The following is a 17,883-nucleotide window of genomic DNA, read 5'->3' on the forward strand; positions in this document are numbered from 1 at the left end:
AAGTCCACTCCACTTTCCACCCCAAGACTAAGGCAGCCTCTCCCCCACATCCTAGGGCAGGCCCTGGAAGAAAAAAGACCTTGACACCAAAGCCCCTGGAGGTTCCCGAGGCCAGACACACTCCTCGTGCTCCAGCCCGTGAGGGTCTGCGGAAGAAACACCAGGTCCCCTCCCGACCTGGGCCACCTGACCCCCCCACCACCGAAAGGAGAGAGGGGCCCACCCGTGCCCTGTTCAGTCTGTGCCTGGCAAAACCCGGGGTCAACTCCCCAAATGACTCAATCAATAAGCCTGACTGCAAATTCATGATTTTTTTTGGGGGGGGGGGGGATCTGTTTTGATGAATTCTCAGTACCTAAGAGTGGCTGGCACTTAGTAAGGGTTTAATAAATATATGTTGAATCAGTGATTCAATTAATCAATCAATGCATGAAGCAATGAATCATTGCTGTCAAGAGAATTACTGTAAGTGAAGTTCCCAGCAGGCTGTGATTTTTTGTTTATGTTTTTTGATAAATCCCCAGGGCCTTGAAAAAAGAGCCTGATGCTGGCGAAGATTGAGGGCAGGAGGAGAAGAGGTGACAGAGGATGAGATGGTTGAATGGCATCACCAACTCAATGGTCATGAGTTTGAGCAAACTCCGGGAGACAGGGAAGACCAGGGAAGTCTGGCATGCTGCAGTCCACGGGGTCGCAAAGAGTCCAACAGGACTCAGTAGGGCCGTGAATACCCGTGGGCCATAACTGTGCGTGAGAGCACATGTATGTGAACGTGTGAACGTATGACTGAGTCGGCCACTGAGTCATGGCTCGCTAGAATTTAATCTTTCTGGAAGCAAGGGTTACCATCTGCTTTGATTAAGGCTGCATCCTCAGGGCTTAGACCAGTGCCTTGAGCATAGCCCATGTGGAATGAATGAATGATACATGAAATGAATGAGCAAGGCCCCAGCTCTCAGCCCAAGGACCTCAGACCAAGAAGAACGAGACATGGAGGGGCACCTGAGCCCTGCCCCTGGCCACCACTCACCTCATGGTTTTTTAAATAATTTGTCAATTGTTTTTAATTGTTGAGGCAGTAATACTTGGTTCATGAAACTGCAATATACAGAGAGGTGAAATAAATAGCTTATATATATATAATATATATAATATAGCTGGTTTTAAAATATTCCCTTATTCATTGGTGTACTAGGTCACGTGAGTCACGGAAGGTCGATAGCAGCATCCTCCAGAAGTGTGAGTAATGCAGGGTCACCGTGATTGGACGAGGCCGTCTGTCGTCGAGAGTCGAGGCGCCGAGAATTCTGAGGGCACGCCTTCCCTGCGCGGTGTCTCAGGGCAGCTTGCAGCGGACAATAAATAAATGACTGCAAACCAGAGAGCGATTTTTGTTGGACTCTGGGGCAGGGACAGGGGACTGGGAAAGAGGGGGAGTTGGCTGGGTGGGGGAAACACTACTTTCTCTTTTTCTTTTTTGTTTTTGCTTTTTTTTTTCTGTCTTTTTTTTTTTTTTTTGCTTTAAGAACCTTTGGGAAAAAGGACTTTGGTTTCTCCGAGTGTCGCTTTCCTCACTCCAGCCCTCCTCTGGGCCGAGTTCCGAGCTGTCTGTTCCTAGAGACACAAGCACCTGTGCGTTGACAACAGTTCCTTGGTGTGAGTCTTCTGTCATAGGGGTTTCAAGTCAACAATAAAATCCTTATCGCTCCCCTCCCCCAAGAATTTTGGTTCAGTTTTGTCTTCTCTTAAACACATGTACAAAAATAGAAATTCTTCCTTATTTTTCATGTAAAAATATTCCTCTGATTGCAGTTCTCCGTGAGTGTGAGTGTGGGCTGGGGCGGCCTAGGCGCATGGCGGCGCCCGCCTAGCCGGGGTGCGTGGGGCGGATCCGCCGGGACCGCTTGGTCACGGTGGTGTACTTGAAGGGCTTCTGCAGCTCGGCCTGTCCCTTGGGGTAGCGCTTCATGAAGTGCACATCCTGCTGGTTCTCGCGGGTCTTGGGGCCCTTCCGCGGCCGCCCCTTCTTGGTGAAGCCCACGTACCAGCCAGAGTACTTGGCCGACATCAGGGCTGTGTAGTTGTTCTCCAGGACCTTCTCGATGAACACACACTCCTTGCTGGTGCCATCAGGCTGCAGGAAGAGAGGAGGAGGAGGTGAGAGAGGACGGACAGGTGGCGGGGGCAGAGCCGTGTAGAGAAGGCAGCGGCAGGGGCCAGGGCTTGGGATGGCAAAGTGGAAAGGGCCTGACCCCAAGCTTTGGCCTCAGCAGTTCCACTCCCTGGACCCCTAGAGTGGACTTGACGTAGCGGCCTCTGCATCCTTCCCTGCTCACCAATTAGGTGCCAGCTTCCCATTACCATTCAGGGATCCCTTTCTTTTCCACTCCCACGATGGAACCAGGGGCTTCCTCAGCTCTACTAGAACAAAAGATTCAGATCTGACCAATTAAAATATTATTTCCTGTGACTGGTGCAGAACACAGCACATGGCCTGCGTCATCCAGTAAGCAGTCCTCAAGACCCTGTTATAAATAATCCCCCCAAACACAGGCCAGTTTAAACTTGGGAAACAGTAAGGCTGAAACAAAGGCAGCCTCTGTACCCCCATGAGGGGAGATGCTGCCTGACAACAAGGTCAGCTTGGAGGAAGAAAGCCAAGAGGAAGAGAATGAAAGAAACCAAGTCCTCCTCACATCGTTCCATTTCTGGACCTACCAAGCTATATCTGAAGTTCAAGTTACCTCACTGTTATGTGGGCCAATAATATCTCATTTCCTTTGGAACAGCTGAGACTGTGTTCTATCACATGCAACAGAAAGAAGCCCCAATTCATGCGCACTAAACCTGAGACCAAGTTAACTGCCTACTCAACTGCCATTCAACTCCACTGTTACAGAGTTAAACATAGGTTACATTTAATGTGGGGTGTGGTACATCTTAATGTTTGTTGTGAAGAGGGGTGGAAGCCTCTAAAAATAAGAGCTTTGGCATGACCAAACCTCAAAGCCTATACCCATGGTTCTAAGATTTTAGGGTCCCAGGTGAACTCCCTGGGAGATGATGCCAGGCAAGGAGCACGAGATTCATAGTCAGACGTTGAATCAACTCACACTTCCTTATGTGACCTCAGGCTAGTCAATTTCATTCTCTAAACTTTGGACTCCTTGTCTGGACCAAACATGGAAAATGACTCCTACATCATAGAGATGTTATGAGGGATGATGCTTATAAATGAGCCAGGCACATAGTAGGAACTTGTTACATTATTTCTGAAGAGCAGGTGGTTCGGAAGGTCTGACCTCCCTCCTTGGATCTGAACAAAAGGAGGTGGAAAGCAGGCTTTGAATCTCCTCCTTGAAAAAGCCGAATTGCTCGGTGTGGAAGAGTGAGAAACACACAAAGTTGGAAGGCCTGAATTAGCAACACTCGAGTTTCCAACTAACATCTCCAAATTTAGGCCGGGCCCACTCCTCGTTACAGACGGGTGCCCGGCCAAGTTGGAAGCCCAGCGGTCTGGCTGTGTGTGGAGACTGAGGTGCAAGTTCCAGCCTTTTGTTTGAAGTGGAAAACGGGTTGGAGCTTCCAGGAACGTTCACCTTTGAGCGGAGGGCAAGCTTGGGCCCTGCAGACAAAGTGCTGAACTCTGCAGAAAGGGACAGACAGGGTAAGAAAACATTCTCTGGAGGAGAGATCTTTCGAGGAGGCTGCAGGGTATGCAGGGGGCAGGCCTGGGAGAAGCGCGCAGGACCCAGAGGACATTATGGGTTGAGTGAACAGAGAGGGCCTATTGTGAGGAAGCCGGGGCATATGTGCAAGGGGGATAAAAAGGAGTGGGCTCTGGCCTCCCCATGGATAATTCTGGAAGCTGCCTATCCAACCTGAGTCCAGGTCCCTTGGATGGTTTTGATGGAACAATCAGAGAAAACTGAATAAAGGTTATACCATGGCTGGTTCCCCATCTTAGAATATCTGTCTGGAAAATTGCTTTCAACCTTGAAGAGCCGGTTCAGTAACCACCTCCTCCAGGAAGCCTTCCTTGACTACCATCTAGCTCTCTGGGTATTTCATCCTCTTCCTTCAAGACTCCATTTGAGCACTGTGTGTGTTAGTTGCTCAGCTGTGTCCAACTCTTTGCGACCCCATGGACTGTAGCCTGCCAGGCTCCTCTGTCCATGGGATTTTTCCAGGCAAGAATACTGGAGTGGGTTGCCATTCCTTCCTCCCATTTAGCAGTATGCTTTATTCAACTCACATACTCCATCTTCTGAATCCCCTCCACACCCACTCCTTCTCCTGCCTGCCCAACAGAGTAGTTCTGTATCTGTCTGCTCCTCATCAGCCCAGGAGCTTCACGAGGTCAGGACTGCTCCTTGGTTGCTCTCACAGCTTCGGCATAGGTCTTAGCCCAAAACAGGGGCACCCAGAGAATTTGTGGTTAAATGGATGAGAGTTCTGCTGGGACACAGATGGTGGGGGTGACACATTAATTGGTTTTCCTCCAAAAAGAAATGAACTCTGCCTCCTGGATCCCTTACTAATGTCCCAGAGACAGTTGTGAGTTGTGAGAGGCCCCTCCTGGGGGATGTGACGAGAAGAGTGAGGGCCCGAACTCTCAGCCTGCCCACCTTGGTGTCCCTACCCATCCATTCACTCGTTCATTCAGCATTTACTGATTGCCAACTAGAGGCCAGATATTTCCACAGCCACTGTCTCATTTAACTCTCTTAACTTGCCAAGGTAGACTCTACCTGGTAGAAGAAAACAGTTCAAAGACACAAAAATGGCTTTCCCAAGGTCATGGAGCTGTTAAGCGGCAAAGCCAGGATCTGAACCTGCACTTGCCACTGTGGCTTACCTCTCTGCTGTCTAATCCCAGACAGGCCCATGGGGAGGAAGGGTATGGAAGAGTGGGTGCTGCCCATCAACACACCTCAGGTCCCCTAGGACCACAGATCTACCATGCTCATGAAGCAGTGACTTGGAGGTTCAAGGGCCAGCACAGTGCCTGGCACATATGCTCTTGCCTGGGCTGAGGATCTGGGCTTCAGGCTGAACTCAGACTCAGTGGATAAGAAGCTAATGGTAGGCCGCCCTGGGGCCTGACCCTTGCCTTTCTCCTCACCACCTCTATGACCCTGCTTATGGCCTGCAGAGATTTTTAAAAAACACATGTGCATGGGCCTCACCCCCCAAATTGCTGACTCAATTGGTTCAGGCAAGGCAGATCCACCAATATTTAAAGAGTAACGGAACAGCCCATCCCAGGACCTTGGTGATTTAGTAGAATTTGATCATCTCTGGAAATCTACCACCTCCAACCTCCTTCTTTCCAAACTGGAGTCCTATTCCTTCTGTTTGGTCTGAAGACTGAATCCTAATGACATCACTTGGCCCCTGGATTTAGTTTTCCTTGAAATCAGAACTACCCCCTGGATGTTTTTAGTTACCTAGACACAAAAAAAAAAAAAAAAAAAAAGTCTTTTTTTTTTTTTTGCTTAAAGGCATTTTGAATTAGGTTTCAGTCACATTCAACCAAAGCGGTCTTCACAAACACGCAGTGGGCAAGGGACCCCCTGCTCTGAATGTGTCTGGGGCCCTTTGTTGCCCCAAAGGGGACATACCAATGATCACACAGGAGGAGACAGATGAGAAAAATCCACCTGGGTTGAATCTCCAGAGATGGGGAACAACGACTTAGCACACAGCGCTTGACATTCAACAACTCTTTTATGGGATGAAAGGAAGTACTATCTCCTGGGTCAGGTGGAGGTGGGGTCCAGAGAGGTCGCAAGGAGAAGGGGCTACTTCTCTCTCAGGGGCTCGGGAGAAGAGCTCTGGCGTAGGATCAGTACCACGCAGCAGAGAGAGAAGCAAGGCCAAGGTTCTGGAGCATCAGCAGAGGCTCTCTTGGGGGTTCAGTTAAGCGTCCGGCTGTGGCCAGATACGTAGATTGACACCCAAAGTCAAGACCATCCAAGCAAGCTATCCTGTTGAGCCAAAGGAGCCAGAGCCTGAGTTGAGGTCAAGGGTTCTCACAGGTGAAGAACCTGACTTTCAAGGGGAATGTAGCTCATGTTTAACAAGTGCCTACTCAGTGTCAGGATTATCTTCCCATTTTACAGGTGAGGACACTGAGGCTCAGTGAAGTCAAAGCACTTAGATTCCAGGTCTGACGTGGCTAATTCTGGCTGTAGGTTGAGTCAATTCTCAAAAGGTAAGCACCACATTTCTATTTCTTTGGTATCCTTTGAGCAGGTATAAGAAGCGTGATGGATGGATCCAGAATTGGCCCTCAGAGCCGCTAGCCTGGTGGGGGATGCAAACACAGAAACAGCCAGCCAACCCAGGTGAGCAGACTGCAGAGAGGGATGTGTGAGTAGCTGTGGGCTCCAGGGTGGGTGTGCTGACTGGGCGGTCAGTGGAGCCAGAGATCATGAAAGGATGAGCCAAGGCTCAGGGTGGATGGGCGAGGGAAAGGCTGTCCTGGCAGAGGGAACCGCCTGCACACAGCCTGACGCCCCATCCCAACAAGGAGTGGGGGCTGGCCGGGCCATGTGTCTGTGACATGAGGAACACGAGCGTGGGCAGGCTCTCCCCAAGGAGGGTAGCCTTTCTTGGGTAGAAGGTGAGGGCCTGAGGACTGGTTCTGGCTGAGCTGCGGGTGGAGAGGAGGGGCGAGCTTTAGAAAGCTGAGCGTGGGCAGCGGGGAAAGGCCCGGAGAAGGGGTTCGGCGGAGCAGAGGCAGGAGTTAGGGCAGGGCCAGACACAGGCCAGCCATCAAGAGTAACCCCGGGACCAGGTCTGATCGGCTGCCGACGACCTGCGACAGAACCGCCACCCGAGGACCCGGGGTTGCCAACTGCAGGACCCAGAGGGCGAGGGCGCTGGGCTGGGTAGGGGCCAACAGGGCGACCCGCCCGGGCGAGTCGGGACAGGTGGATGGGAATTTGGGGCGGGGGACCCTGCAGCAAGGTGGAGGGGCTACCAGCAAGGGGGCAGGGAAGCGGAGCGCGGGGCGGGCCTCGCCGCCAGCTGAACCGGCCCCAATATTAATGACGGGAGAGAGGGCGAGGGGGCAGGAAATCGGAGCCGGCTCCTGTGGAAGCGGTGACTCAGCGGCCAGCCGGCGGGCGGGCGGGCGGCGGGGAGCGGCCCGAGGGGACGGGGCTGTGCTTCTGACCCCAGGACGGCCCTCCCGGGGTCAAGATGCCGGGAACCACGCAGCCGGGGAGGGAGGGGCACGCGGGCAGTGGGCGCTGCGGCGGCTGCAGCGCGGCCCGCCTTTAAACAGGAAAACGGGGGCGCGGCGGGGGGAGGCGAGCCCACAACTGCAGGCAGGTTGGGCCTGGGAGGCGGCCCGGGCGGGCGGGAGAACAAAGCGCCCGACGCGGGGCTGGCCGCGCCGCCGCAGGAAACGCACGGCCAGGCCAGGGGGCGCGGCGCCCGGCCCGCCCGCCGCCCCTGCCACGGACCCCTCGCTGGCTGGCCGGCCGGCTGGCCGGCCGCGGACGCGGTGAGTGAGTCCGCGGAAAGTGAATCACTAATTAAAACCACTCCTAGGCATCCCGGGGCGAGGTACGGATTACTATTCTGTTGCTCTTTGAGAAGCTCCAGCTGGAATCCTTGCCTTCTAAACTGGGCTTTGAAGCCCGCCAAGCTCTAGCCCGTGACCTGGGAAAAGTGCCCGGACACGGCCAAGCCTCAGCTTTTCCATCTATGAAATGGGAATGGTGGAAGCCTGTTCTTCCCCGACCCACCTCATGGGATTATTTTGAAGCATTTTTTTTTGCTTAGTGCCTGGCAGAAAGTAGATGCTCAATTAACAGAGGCTATTGGTACCCTTGTTATTAACAAATAATCAGAGACATTCTCCTGGCTCAGGTCTCTGGCCTGACATCCTCTCCCCAGGATATGGAGGGGAGGGGGGAAGAGGGATAAGAATTGGGGGATTCGGGGAGTCAAAGCCATGGCTTAAACAGAAATTGAAGTCATGCTTCCTTCCCCCACCCCCCACCCCAACAAGGTGTAATAAATGCAGATCATCACAGACGGCCTTGCCTCAAGGAGAAGCAGCCATCCTCTTTGGAATCTAGGTCTACCCTCTACCTTCCACTCCAACTGGCCAGCAGAAGCCACCCCCTCATTATACAAGTTGGCCAGGGCATGAGTAGGGTCCCTGCAGAGAGAAGGGAACATGGAGCATGAATCCACTCTAGAGCATCCAAAGGAAGCATGTGTGTGAACTTCACAAACAAGGACACCCGGGCCAAAAGGGGCAGCAGCATCGAAATGCATCAGTGGAGGCTCAGAATCCCTGGCACGTGGGTCCACCCCACCCATATCCTACCCCCACCCTAATTTGTTGCATGCGTGTTCCAAAGTAATAAAACCTTCCTGAAATGCTAGAATCACAAGGCTGAAGAGACTGCTGGGTTCCAAAGGTGTGGCTTTGGGGAGTCATAAACCCCCTGTGATTATTAAAACAACGCTGCAGCCCCAGGCCCTGGCCCACTGGGGTCCCTGCTGCCAGACGTCAGGTACATTCAGACTGGGAGCCTCAGACCCCCTGGGGGGTTCTCCCACTGCCAAGCAAGCCAGAGCTCCACGTCCACCAGGAGAGATCGGGGCCCTACGTACTCCCCAAAGTCAAAGCCACAGCCTGGCAGGCTGCAGGTGAGGGGACAGAGAAGTGGGGGTGATGAAGAGACCTCACAATGGGAATCTCTCTCACACACACACATTCATGGGACCTCTTTCCCATTTAGGGCTGATGGGGCCCAGGAGGCACTGCTCCAGCCCCCCTGGGTTGCTGGGGGGCCCACCCAAGTTCCAGACCACCACTTACCTTCCCCACAAGCTTGCCTTTCCGGTTCATACACAGGTAGAACTCCGTCTCCTTGCCCTTGATCCGGACTTGACTACCGAAGGTGTCTGTCTCCACTAGGAGCTGGGCTTCGAAAGGCAGAAGGAGAACAAGACACATTTTTTTACCAGGGGCAGTGGCTGGCCTGAAGACTCAGCAACATGATCCCTGACCCTGACCTTGCCCTTGGACCTCCCACTGCCCCCAGAATCAAGTATGGGGGGGTTGCTTCTGACAGGTCTCTCTGGAGCATGTGCCTCTCAGGCAGGGAGAAAAGCTCTCTGACACCTGTTCCCAACTCCCAGACTCTCTGGACTCCAACGGGGACCCAGATCGCTCCCGGTGGCTAAAGACCAGTGTGACTTCTGCCCTCATCACCCACCTTCCCCTGCCCCTCAATTCCCTTCCCCAGTGCAGGACACACAATCACACAAATAACCCCAAAGAAGCAGCAGTCTCTGGACTGAGGGGTCAGACATTCAGATGCCTATGAGCTCACACAGGCATGCACAATGCGTGCACACACACACACACACACACACACACACACATAATACATGCACACGAGTCTTGCCTTGTGGAATGCTAAGCTACTTCCTCCAAAATTTAGGTCAGAAGCCCCTTCCTCCAGGGCAAACATCTGGGTGTCCACTCCCTGATGGGGATATGAGAGAGGGAGTGCCCTGGCTGCTTGAAATCGGGAGATGTCTGGAAAGGGAAATTCAAGGCCCCGGGAAAGGAGGCTGTCAGTATAATATTTCACTTTCCTCAGTCAAGGCCACCAAGACTTGGGGACTTCCTGGCAGTCCAGTGGTTAACACTCCATGCTTCCAATGCAGGGGGCCATGGGTTCAATCCCTGGTTGGGGAACTAAGATCCCACATGTCACATGCCACACAGTGTAGATAGGAAAAAAAAAACAAAAAAAAAACAGGCCACCAAGGCTGAAGGATGGCTAACTCCCAGGAGCCTGGAAGTCCCAATCAGAACCCAGTACCCTCTGGTCTGGAATGGGAGACCTCATGTTAAACCCCCCATACGCCACAAAAACATGGGGTGTCCCAGGTGGTCCTGGATGGGGCAGCCAGAGCTAAGCCCCCAAAGCCTGACTGAACAAGAACATCTAGTGGCCGAAGGGTGGCCGTCTCTTGATTAGGCGTACTGTAAGACCGCTCCCTGTCCCTCAGCCACTTCACGTTTTCTCCCCAGGAGGAAGCTGTGTGACTTTGGCAGGTCACATGCCCTCTCTGAACCTGAATCCCAGGGCCTGGATTTCCCCACCACCTGCATCCCCCTTCTTTGCCTCTGACCCCCCATTCTCACCCTCCCTCTCCTGATCCTTTGCTTCCCAACACCTGCCCCTCCCTCACCCACAAAATTTTAATTTCAGTGACAAGGGACTTGCTTCTCCATAACAAAATCATAGTCCTAAATACAGTATCCTTGGAGCCACAAACAGTGTACCTCAGTGCCCCTAAAATACAAGAGGTATGATTTTAATAAAAAAATTTTTAAATATATACCCTGGTGCCCTGCTGTGAAAATTAAAACCATCTGGAACTCAGGATTTCCAGTAATTAATCTAGCCCTCCTTTGACACCACTACTAATTAAAATGTGATACCCACCTTTCCAAGGAAAAAAAGAAGAATTTACATAAAATTTAAAGATCTAACAAGAATTTAGTAATTCTAGGAACAAAGGTGGGGGCACATTCTTCTCTCTGCCTTCCCCCATCCCTAGTAAACACTGAGTTGAGAATGTTAGCGAACACTGGGATCGGGGGTTATAAGCCCTTCATGCTCCCTGCTCCCCTAAATCCAAACTCCCTGTAACTCTCTTGTTAGCTTAGTCCCTGGGAACCAAGGGTCAAACATCACAGCACTTCTGAGACTAGCTTTCAGCATCCGCTCACAAACTCAGGCCCCACATGGGATGGGGGTTGTTAGGGGTCAGGAGAGTCCCCCATCCCCAGGAGCTTCTGACAAAGGCAGCATGTGCAAGAGGAAAGGTGAGAGCTTTGAGATGCACCTGTATGCATATGACTCCCTAGTTCCACTTGCCAGTGTATGACCCTGGGCCTCAGGTTCTTCATCTGTAAAATGGGGGTCGTCATCCTTCATCTCTAACAGCCAATGTGAGGGTTATATAAAATGATGCTGTTCGCAGAGGCTAGGTAGGGGAAACTCAGTAACTGTTCCTTAAGTTTCCTAATAACTGCAAAATAAACCCATTTACCCAGAAAAAACAAAAAGTAGTGGAAAAGAAATCTGGTGTGTATAAAAGGGCAGAGGGGAAGCAGAACTTGCCTCTCCAAGGTGGGCCTTCTGTCCTGAACTTTCCCAGCTTCCTCCAGGGTCAGAAGAGGCCTTAGGCAGGGATTTACAGAGCCTTGCCATCCTGGGGGGTGACCTGGAGTAAGCCACATGCCCCATCTGAGCCCCTAGTTTCCTTCCCTATGCAATGGGAGTGGGGCCTGGCTGTTCTGATTGTCTCTGTGACTGGAGAAAGGTAGGGATGGGAAATCATAAAGAGCGGGTGAGGCCACAGGGCTGAGGCCAGGCAGCCCCAAGCACGTCCGAGAGGAAGACTGCTTTGCCCTGTCCCGGCACCAGCCTGGGTCCCTGTCTTCAGAACAACTCCTGCTGCACGCTGGATCTGACGCCCCTGTGAGCCTGCCAAAATCACACATCCCAGCGAGGTTAGGTGCCTTCGTCCCCCTTTTACAGTGTAGGAAACTGAGGTTCAGAGAAGCAAGCCTTCCCAGGTGGGGCGGGGGGTGGGAGGGGCAGTTTACATCCAGTCTGGCTGGCTCTCTTCCTGTTGGGGCCTGGGTCCCAGAGGAGGGCCCCCAGCCCCAGCTTGGCTCAAAACACAGCCCCCACCTCTCATTAACCGCAGCCCATCTGAGGAAGCCCTGGCCTCTGCCTGAGCCGTCCAGGGGCCTGGGGCTGGGGCTGGACGGCACCCCACCCCCGCCAGCCCAGCCGCCCCCACCCCAGCATGGGGATGGTCTGCACCGGCCACTGCACCCTGGGGAGCCAGAAGTCTGTTCTTCCCCGACCGCAGCAAGCCACGGAGTGACCTAGACTCCACTCAGCACATGACATAATGAGGAGGGAGCCGGGCCAAGATTATGTAAAGTCTTTGGGGAGTAATAGCAGCAGCAGTTCTCAGAAAAAGAGAAAGAGAGACTCCACCCACCCAGACCAGGTTTGCCCCAGAGCCTGCCTGGTCCTCAGCATCACGCTTCCCTGTCTCATGACCCAAGACCTAAGCCCCCAAGACGCACCTCTCAGGAGCCAGAAACCTCATCTCCACTCGATTTGATTCTGAGGCCTGTCCCAGGCCAGGCAGGAGCGATCAATGTTATCATCTTGCTACTCACCACCCTGGCATCCCCTCCTCCACTCTGCTACTCTTGCCCCCAGCAGTCTCTCCTCTGCAGCTCAGCCAGAAGGATCTTTACAAAATGTAACATGAATTGTGCCTCTCCCCTGCTACAGCCTCATATGGATGTCCATGCATGCGCGCTCAGTTGCTCAGTCATGTCTGACTCTTTGCAGCCCCGGGGACTGCAGCCCACCAGGCTCCTCTCTCCATGGGATTTTCCAGGCAAGAATACTAGCATGGATTGCCATTTCCTGCTCCAGGGGATCTTCCTGACCCAGGGATCACACCCAGGTGTCTTCGTTGGCAGGCGGATTCTTCGGCACTGTGCCACCTCACTAACAATCCAGACCCTCCCAGGGGACCCTAAGAGGCACACAGCCTGGCCCCTGCTGCCCGCCCCCGTCTCCCAGCCTCGCTCGCAGCCCTCCAGCCACACAGGCCTCCTTGCTTTTCCTGCTCTGAGTCACCCAGTACACTGCGGCCTCAGGGCCTTCACACTCTTCCTCCGCCTGGCGATCGCTTTGCCCACACTTTCCCACAGTGGCTCCTCACCTCCTAGGCTGACATCTCAACTCAGATGTCACCTCCTCAGAGAGGAGGCTACAGTCCACGGGGCCACAAAAAGCCAGACATGACTGAGCGACTAACACTCTCACACACTATTCATACTTACCTCATCAAGCCCTTTATATACCCACTAAAATTTACTTACTGGTCATCTACCATAAGCCAAGTGTGGGCTAGGTGCCGGAAACCACAGTGGTGGATGAGACAGTTAAGGGCCTGCCCTCATGAAGCCTACCTTCCAGCGGGTAGAGACAGACTCGGAAAAGGCAGCAAATAAGAGAAGACAATGTGCAGGAGAGCTCGGAGGAGAAGGGAGCGGGGATGGCAGGAGCTGGGCTGGGAGGGCAGTGTGACCAGGGAAGGAGGCGACATCTCGGACCCCGTGCATCTGGGCCTCAGGGAAGCCCCAAGTATACAAAATGCCACTTAAAATTTAAAGCAAACAAGATTCAGGGAGGTAAAGGACTTGCTCAAGGGCATCCAGCTGGCAAGAGCACAGGAGAAGTGCAAATTCAGTGTCTGATCCCACGATCAATGCCTTTAGCAACTCTGCTCCCCACCAGTGTTACTCCTGCCTCTCACTAGAGCTCTGAGCTCCCCCAGCCACCCACTCCCAGCCTCAGAGTTACTATCAGATATTCTGACAATGGGAGAAAGTCCTATCCCTCTCTGGGCCAGGACTAGATGACTTCCTTTCAGTACTGCCCCTCTGGGAAGCTTCAGTAACTTATATTTATTGAGAGCCTATCATATGCTGGTCACCGTTCTACACTATACACGTTATTTCAATCCTTATGACAATCCCAGGAGACTAGAACTAATTTTTTTTATTACCCCATTTTACAGGTGAGAAAATGGAGCCCCAAGGTCACACAATGGTGAAGTTAAAACCCAGGCAGGCTAACCTAGAAGTCTGGGTCTTAGCCTGTCTCCCCCTTAGGTCAAACTTTTCCTCCATGCCAGTCCCTTTCCTGGGGAGGTTAGTGAATGAACAGGGAGCTTCTCTGCCTTGACTTCACCTTCCTGGGGCAGAAGTCTGTGGGTCAAGACGCCCAAAGAGCCAACGGTTGGGGCCCATCCCTCCCCAGCTCCATTTCCAAATGACTTTGAGGCAGGGAAGGGTACCAGCTGTCACCCTGAGGAAGATCGCTCCTAGCTGATTCTGGGAGATAGGGGAGCCCATAGGAGCACCCAAGTCTGGGTTCAAACCACAGCCAGAGAGGCAGCAAATGGCTTCCGACCTAGTTCTGACCAGAAGGAGAAGCTGTATGCATCAGGGGCTGAGCCAGTGTGGGATCTCCCCTGCGGGGGAGGGCCACAGAGCCAGCCTCAGCTCAGAGCAGGAGCCCAGCGCCTGCCCATGCTGGGGGCCAGGAGCTTGAAGAGCCCAATCCCCTCTCCAGCATCCAGACAGGAATGCAGAAAAGGAAAAAGAGAAAGTGGAAGGAAAAGGAGCTGGAGAGAAAGCCCTTTCCATTAAAAAAAAAAAAAAAGCTGTCTTTTTCTCCCAGTTTTGTTGAAATGCATGGAGTAATAATGATGGTTTTAAAAAGCTAATACTTATTTGAGCATTTACCATCTGTCAGGCACTGTGCTTAGAGTCTGAATATGGAAAGTCTCATTAGATCCTCACAACAACCTTATGAAGTAGAACTATTATGCCCATTTTACTGATGAAGAAACTGAGGCTCTGAGCAGAGCTTCAGAGGTTACTTGCCAAAGTCACCCAGTAGGACCAGGATTTGAACACAGGCAGAGTAACTCCGGAGCTAGTGTGACACAGACAGAGATTCAGACTCAGGCAGGGCAGGACAGATGCGAGGCAGGCTGGTGACGGCAGAGAAATGAGAAACGACTTTGGTGGATGGATGGATTGACTGATTCCAGTGTGATTTCCCAGCTGGGCTTCCCTGCAGGCGATCCAGGACCTCCCTTGGAACCCTTTTGGTTGGAAGGGTTGGAAACAGCAGGGAAAGACAGACAGAGATCCAGAGAGACATACACAGAGGGACACAGGAGACCCAGAAAAGTGGAGCCGGAGAAAAGCAAGCAGGATAACTGGTTTCCTTCCCGGTCTCCCACCAGTTTCAGGGTTAAACCTCTAAGACCTGAGAACACAGGCAGGGAGCCGGGAGCCAGCGAGAGGCTGGGCAGAGCAGTGCACGCGGGCCTGCACAGGGTGACCCGGCTGGCTGCTGCAGTGCCAGGGCAGCCGCTGGCCCCTCTCCAGGCATCGCCCTCCAGCGAGGAAGCATCCTTGCCACAAAGGCGCTGGGAGGTCACACTGAACCAGAACCCCCTCCCTCCCCTCTGAACCAGGTTGAGGGGAAGGGAAAGAAGTGGGGGCAGGAGGAAGGATTCCTCTCTGGAGAGGTTTCAGCATTGCTATTCACACACACACACACACACACACACACACACACACACACACACACACACGTTATGGCTTTTCTCCAAAGGTGCCCATGGCTCCCCTTCTAAAGTCACCCAAGGAGGCTTGCAGGCCATGTGGATTTGCCAGAAAGGAAGAGGGAAAGAATCAATAGGATCGATCAGGAGCTATATTTAATCCTAGCTGCAGCTCTCATGTGGCTGGTTGAGCTGCAGAGTCACCAAGATATGGGTGGCCACTCCTCACTGAGGACAGAAGTCGTGGGACACGAGCTCAGAGGGCAGGGTATTAGACGGACATACTAATGCTCCTTCCAGCTGGGAACATCTCTCAGAAAAGCTTGCTCTGTTGCTCAGGGTATCCCGGTTGCAAGATGCAAGGCTGGCTGGAAGGGAGGACAGGAGAGGAGAATGGAAGGAGCACTGATTCTCCAAGTACATACTCTGTGCGGGGCACTTGCCCCAGAGGAGTGGTCTCACCCACACTCCTGGATGCTCACAGGTCACCCAGGCGCTCACTGGCTCAAACATGCATCGCACACTGGTTTGTGGCTGGCTGTGTGCAAGGGGGATGCTTCCCAGGTGGCTCTGTGGTAAAGAATCCGCCTGCAATGCGGGAGACGTGGCTTCTGCTCCTGGATCAGGAAGATCCCCTGGAGAAGGAAATGGCAACCCACTCCAGTATTCTTGCCTGGGTAATCCCATGGACAGAAGAGCCTGGCAGGGTACAGGCCATGGGGTTGCAAAGAATCTGACATGACTGAGCGGCTAACAGTTTCACTGTGTGGGGGGATGCAGCCGTGAGAACAATAGACAGAAGCCACCTAGCCTTAGAGTGTGCAGGGGAACAGGAGACACGGGGAGCGAATAACTAAACACGTAACAGAACTTCAGGCAGCAGTAAGTGCCAGGAAGAGAAATACACCCGCAGGAGGACACAGGAGCTCTCTGATGAGGTGGCGACTGAATGAGTGAGGTGAGGGCGCAAACGCCATGGGGACCTGGAAGGAGGGCAGCCCCAGGCTGAGGGCCCAGCAAAGGCCCTTAACTGCAGACATGCCTGGAGGGTACGAGGGGCAGCAGGAAGTTGGGACTGGAGCTGAGCGAGCAAGGCCTGGGGTGATGGAGCCTGCGGTCAGGGAGGAGCCAGGCCAGGCCTTCCTGCTGAGGGTGTGGATTTCACTCTAAATGACATGACCGCCTTTGACTGAGTGACCGAGACCCACGTTTTGGACCACAGTATGGAGAATGGACTATGAGGTGTCAGACTCGCAGAGAAGGGGGTCCCTGCAGCCTTGCCCACACCTGCCAGCCCAAAGGACCTGGCTCCTCGCTCAAGCCCAGCCCTGCAGCAGGTACCAGGAGGAGGGAAACGGGGGCCGCAGGGCCCCCGCCCACTTCTGTCACCCACTCAGCAAAAGTCCTGCAAGACCCCACTCGCTTTCCCAGGTGAGTCGTGCATGTCAGCCCCTGATTGGGCTCTGTGCTGCCCTGTAATAATTTGAGTCACTCATCCAGGAACCTTTAAAGGGGGCCTGCTTTCTGCCAGGCTGTGTAGTAGACACAGGGACAGGAAGAAAGGCCACTGCTTTCAAGGAGCTCACATTCTTGGAGGGGTGTGGGGGAACTCAGGAAGGCTGCCCAGAAGGGCAGAGCCCAAGCTGAGCAGGCTGACTCCCCGTGACCCTGGCCAGCGGTGACACAGCTGGAGTCACTGATCCATGCCAAGCTGGAACCAATCCACGGCGTACTATCTCCATGCCCTGTCCTCTGCCACCATGCAATGCAGGGAGGGGACAGGAACGGCCCAGGCTCTTCCTACTTAGAGTCAGCCCCTAGGAAGGAGCAGGGGCTTTGGCCTGGGAGCTCGTTGAAGACTAAGACCAGGTGGTCTCACTCACGGCTGTACTGCCACCCGAGTGAGGGGGGGACCCAGATGTGAACCGAGAGACCAGACCACACCCAACAGAAGGGTCCGAATACCCTTCCGCCTCCGGCCTGAGATGGCCAGAGCACTGCCAGTCCCCGCTGCTGCTTGGAACCATGCTGCAGGAGCCTCTTCTATCTGCAGCAGACGTGCCAGGGCCTGAGGGTAGAGGCAGCACCCCTTCCGGAAGCGCCAGGAGCCAGTTCCCCAGAGGGGAGCCCTCCTGAGCCCACGACGGCACCCTCTGTCCCCACACAGCAGCACTGAGTATTCTGGCTTAAACAATCATAACATCTTTGAGCAGAAGATACCCTTTCATTTCAACGACCCCACTTTACAAAAGAATAAATGGGATCAGAAAGGCTAACTCCCACCTAAGGCCTCCAGCTCCTAAGTGGGGGCGCTGAGATTTCAGTTCCCTCCGATTCCAGAGTCCACATGCTCACCCTCTCAGAAGACCACCTTCCTGGCTTCCACAGGCCCTCCAGAGGCCTTCTCGGGGCTGCTCTGGGTACTGTCAGTCCCGGGAGTCTGGCCTCCTGCAAAGTCTACGGCTGATTCGTGATGATGTATGGCAGACACCCACACACTATTGTAAAGCAATTAACCTCCAATTAAAAACAAATTTTAAAAAAGAAAACTTGGGCGTTTGGGGTGTTTTTTCTTAATCAAGTGGAAAAGTCGCCTTTGTCAAATGAAAGTAGGCAACTACAAGCCTTATAAAAGTAGAGTGGCTCCTA

At 53.4% G+C, this 17,883-nt stretch overlaps 1 protein-coding gene across 1 annotated transcript in view; it reads right to left on the reverse strand.

The window, feature by feature from the left end:
* Positions 1-1,065: 1,065 nt before the first annotated feature.
* Positions 1,066-17,883, reverse strand: part of FGF18 (fibroblast growth factor 18) — a 35,863-nt gene continuing 19,045 nt past the window's right edge. The window contains exons 4-5 of the mRNA XM_065905416.1: positions 8,849-8,955; positions 1,066-2,134 (exon numbers count right to left, since the gene is read on the reverse strand). Of these exons, the coding sequence (XP_065761488.1) occupies positions 1,868-2,134; positions 8,849-8,955 (374 nt within the window). The 3' untranslated portion in view covers positions 1,066-1,867. The remainder of the gene's footprint in view (positions 2,135-8,848; positions 8,956-17,883) is intronic.

This window comes from Muntiacus reevesi, chromosome 14, assembly GCF_963930625.1.
Source record: "Muntiacus reevesi chromosome 14, mMunRee1.1, whole genome shotgun sequence".
Lineage (NCBI taxonomy): Eukaryota > Metazoa > Chordata > Mammalia > Artiodactyla > Cervidae > Muntiacus > Muntiacus reevesi.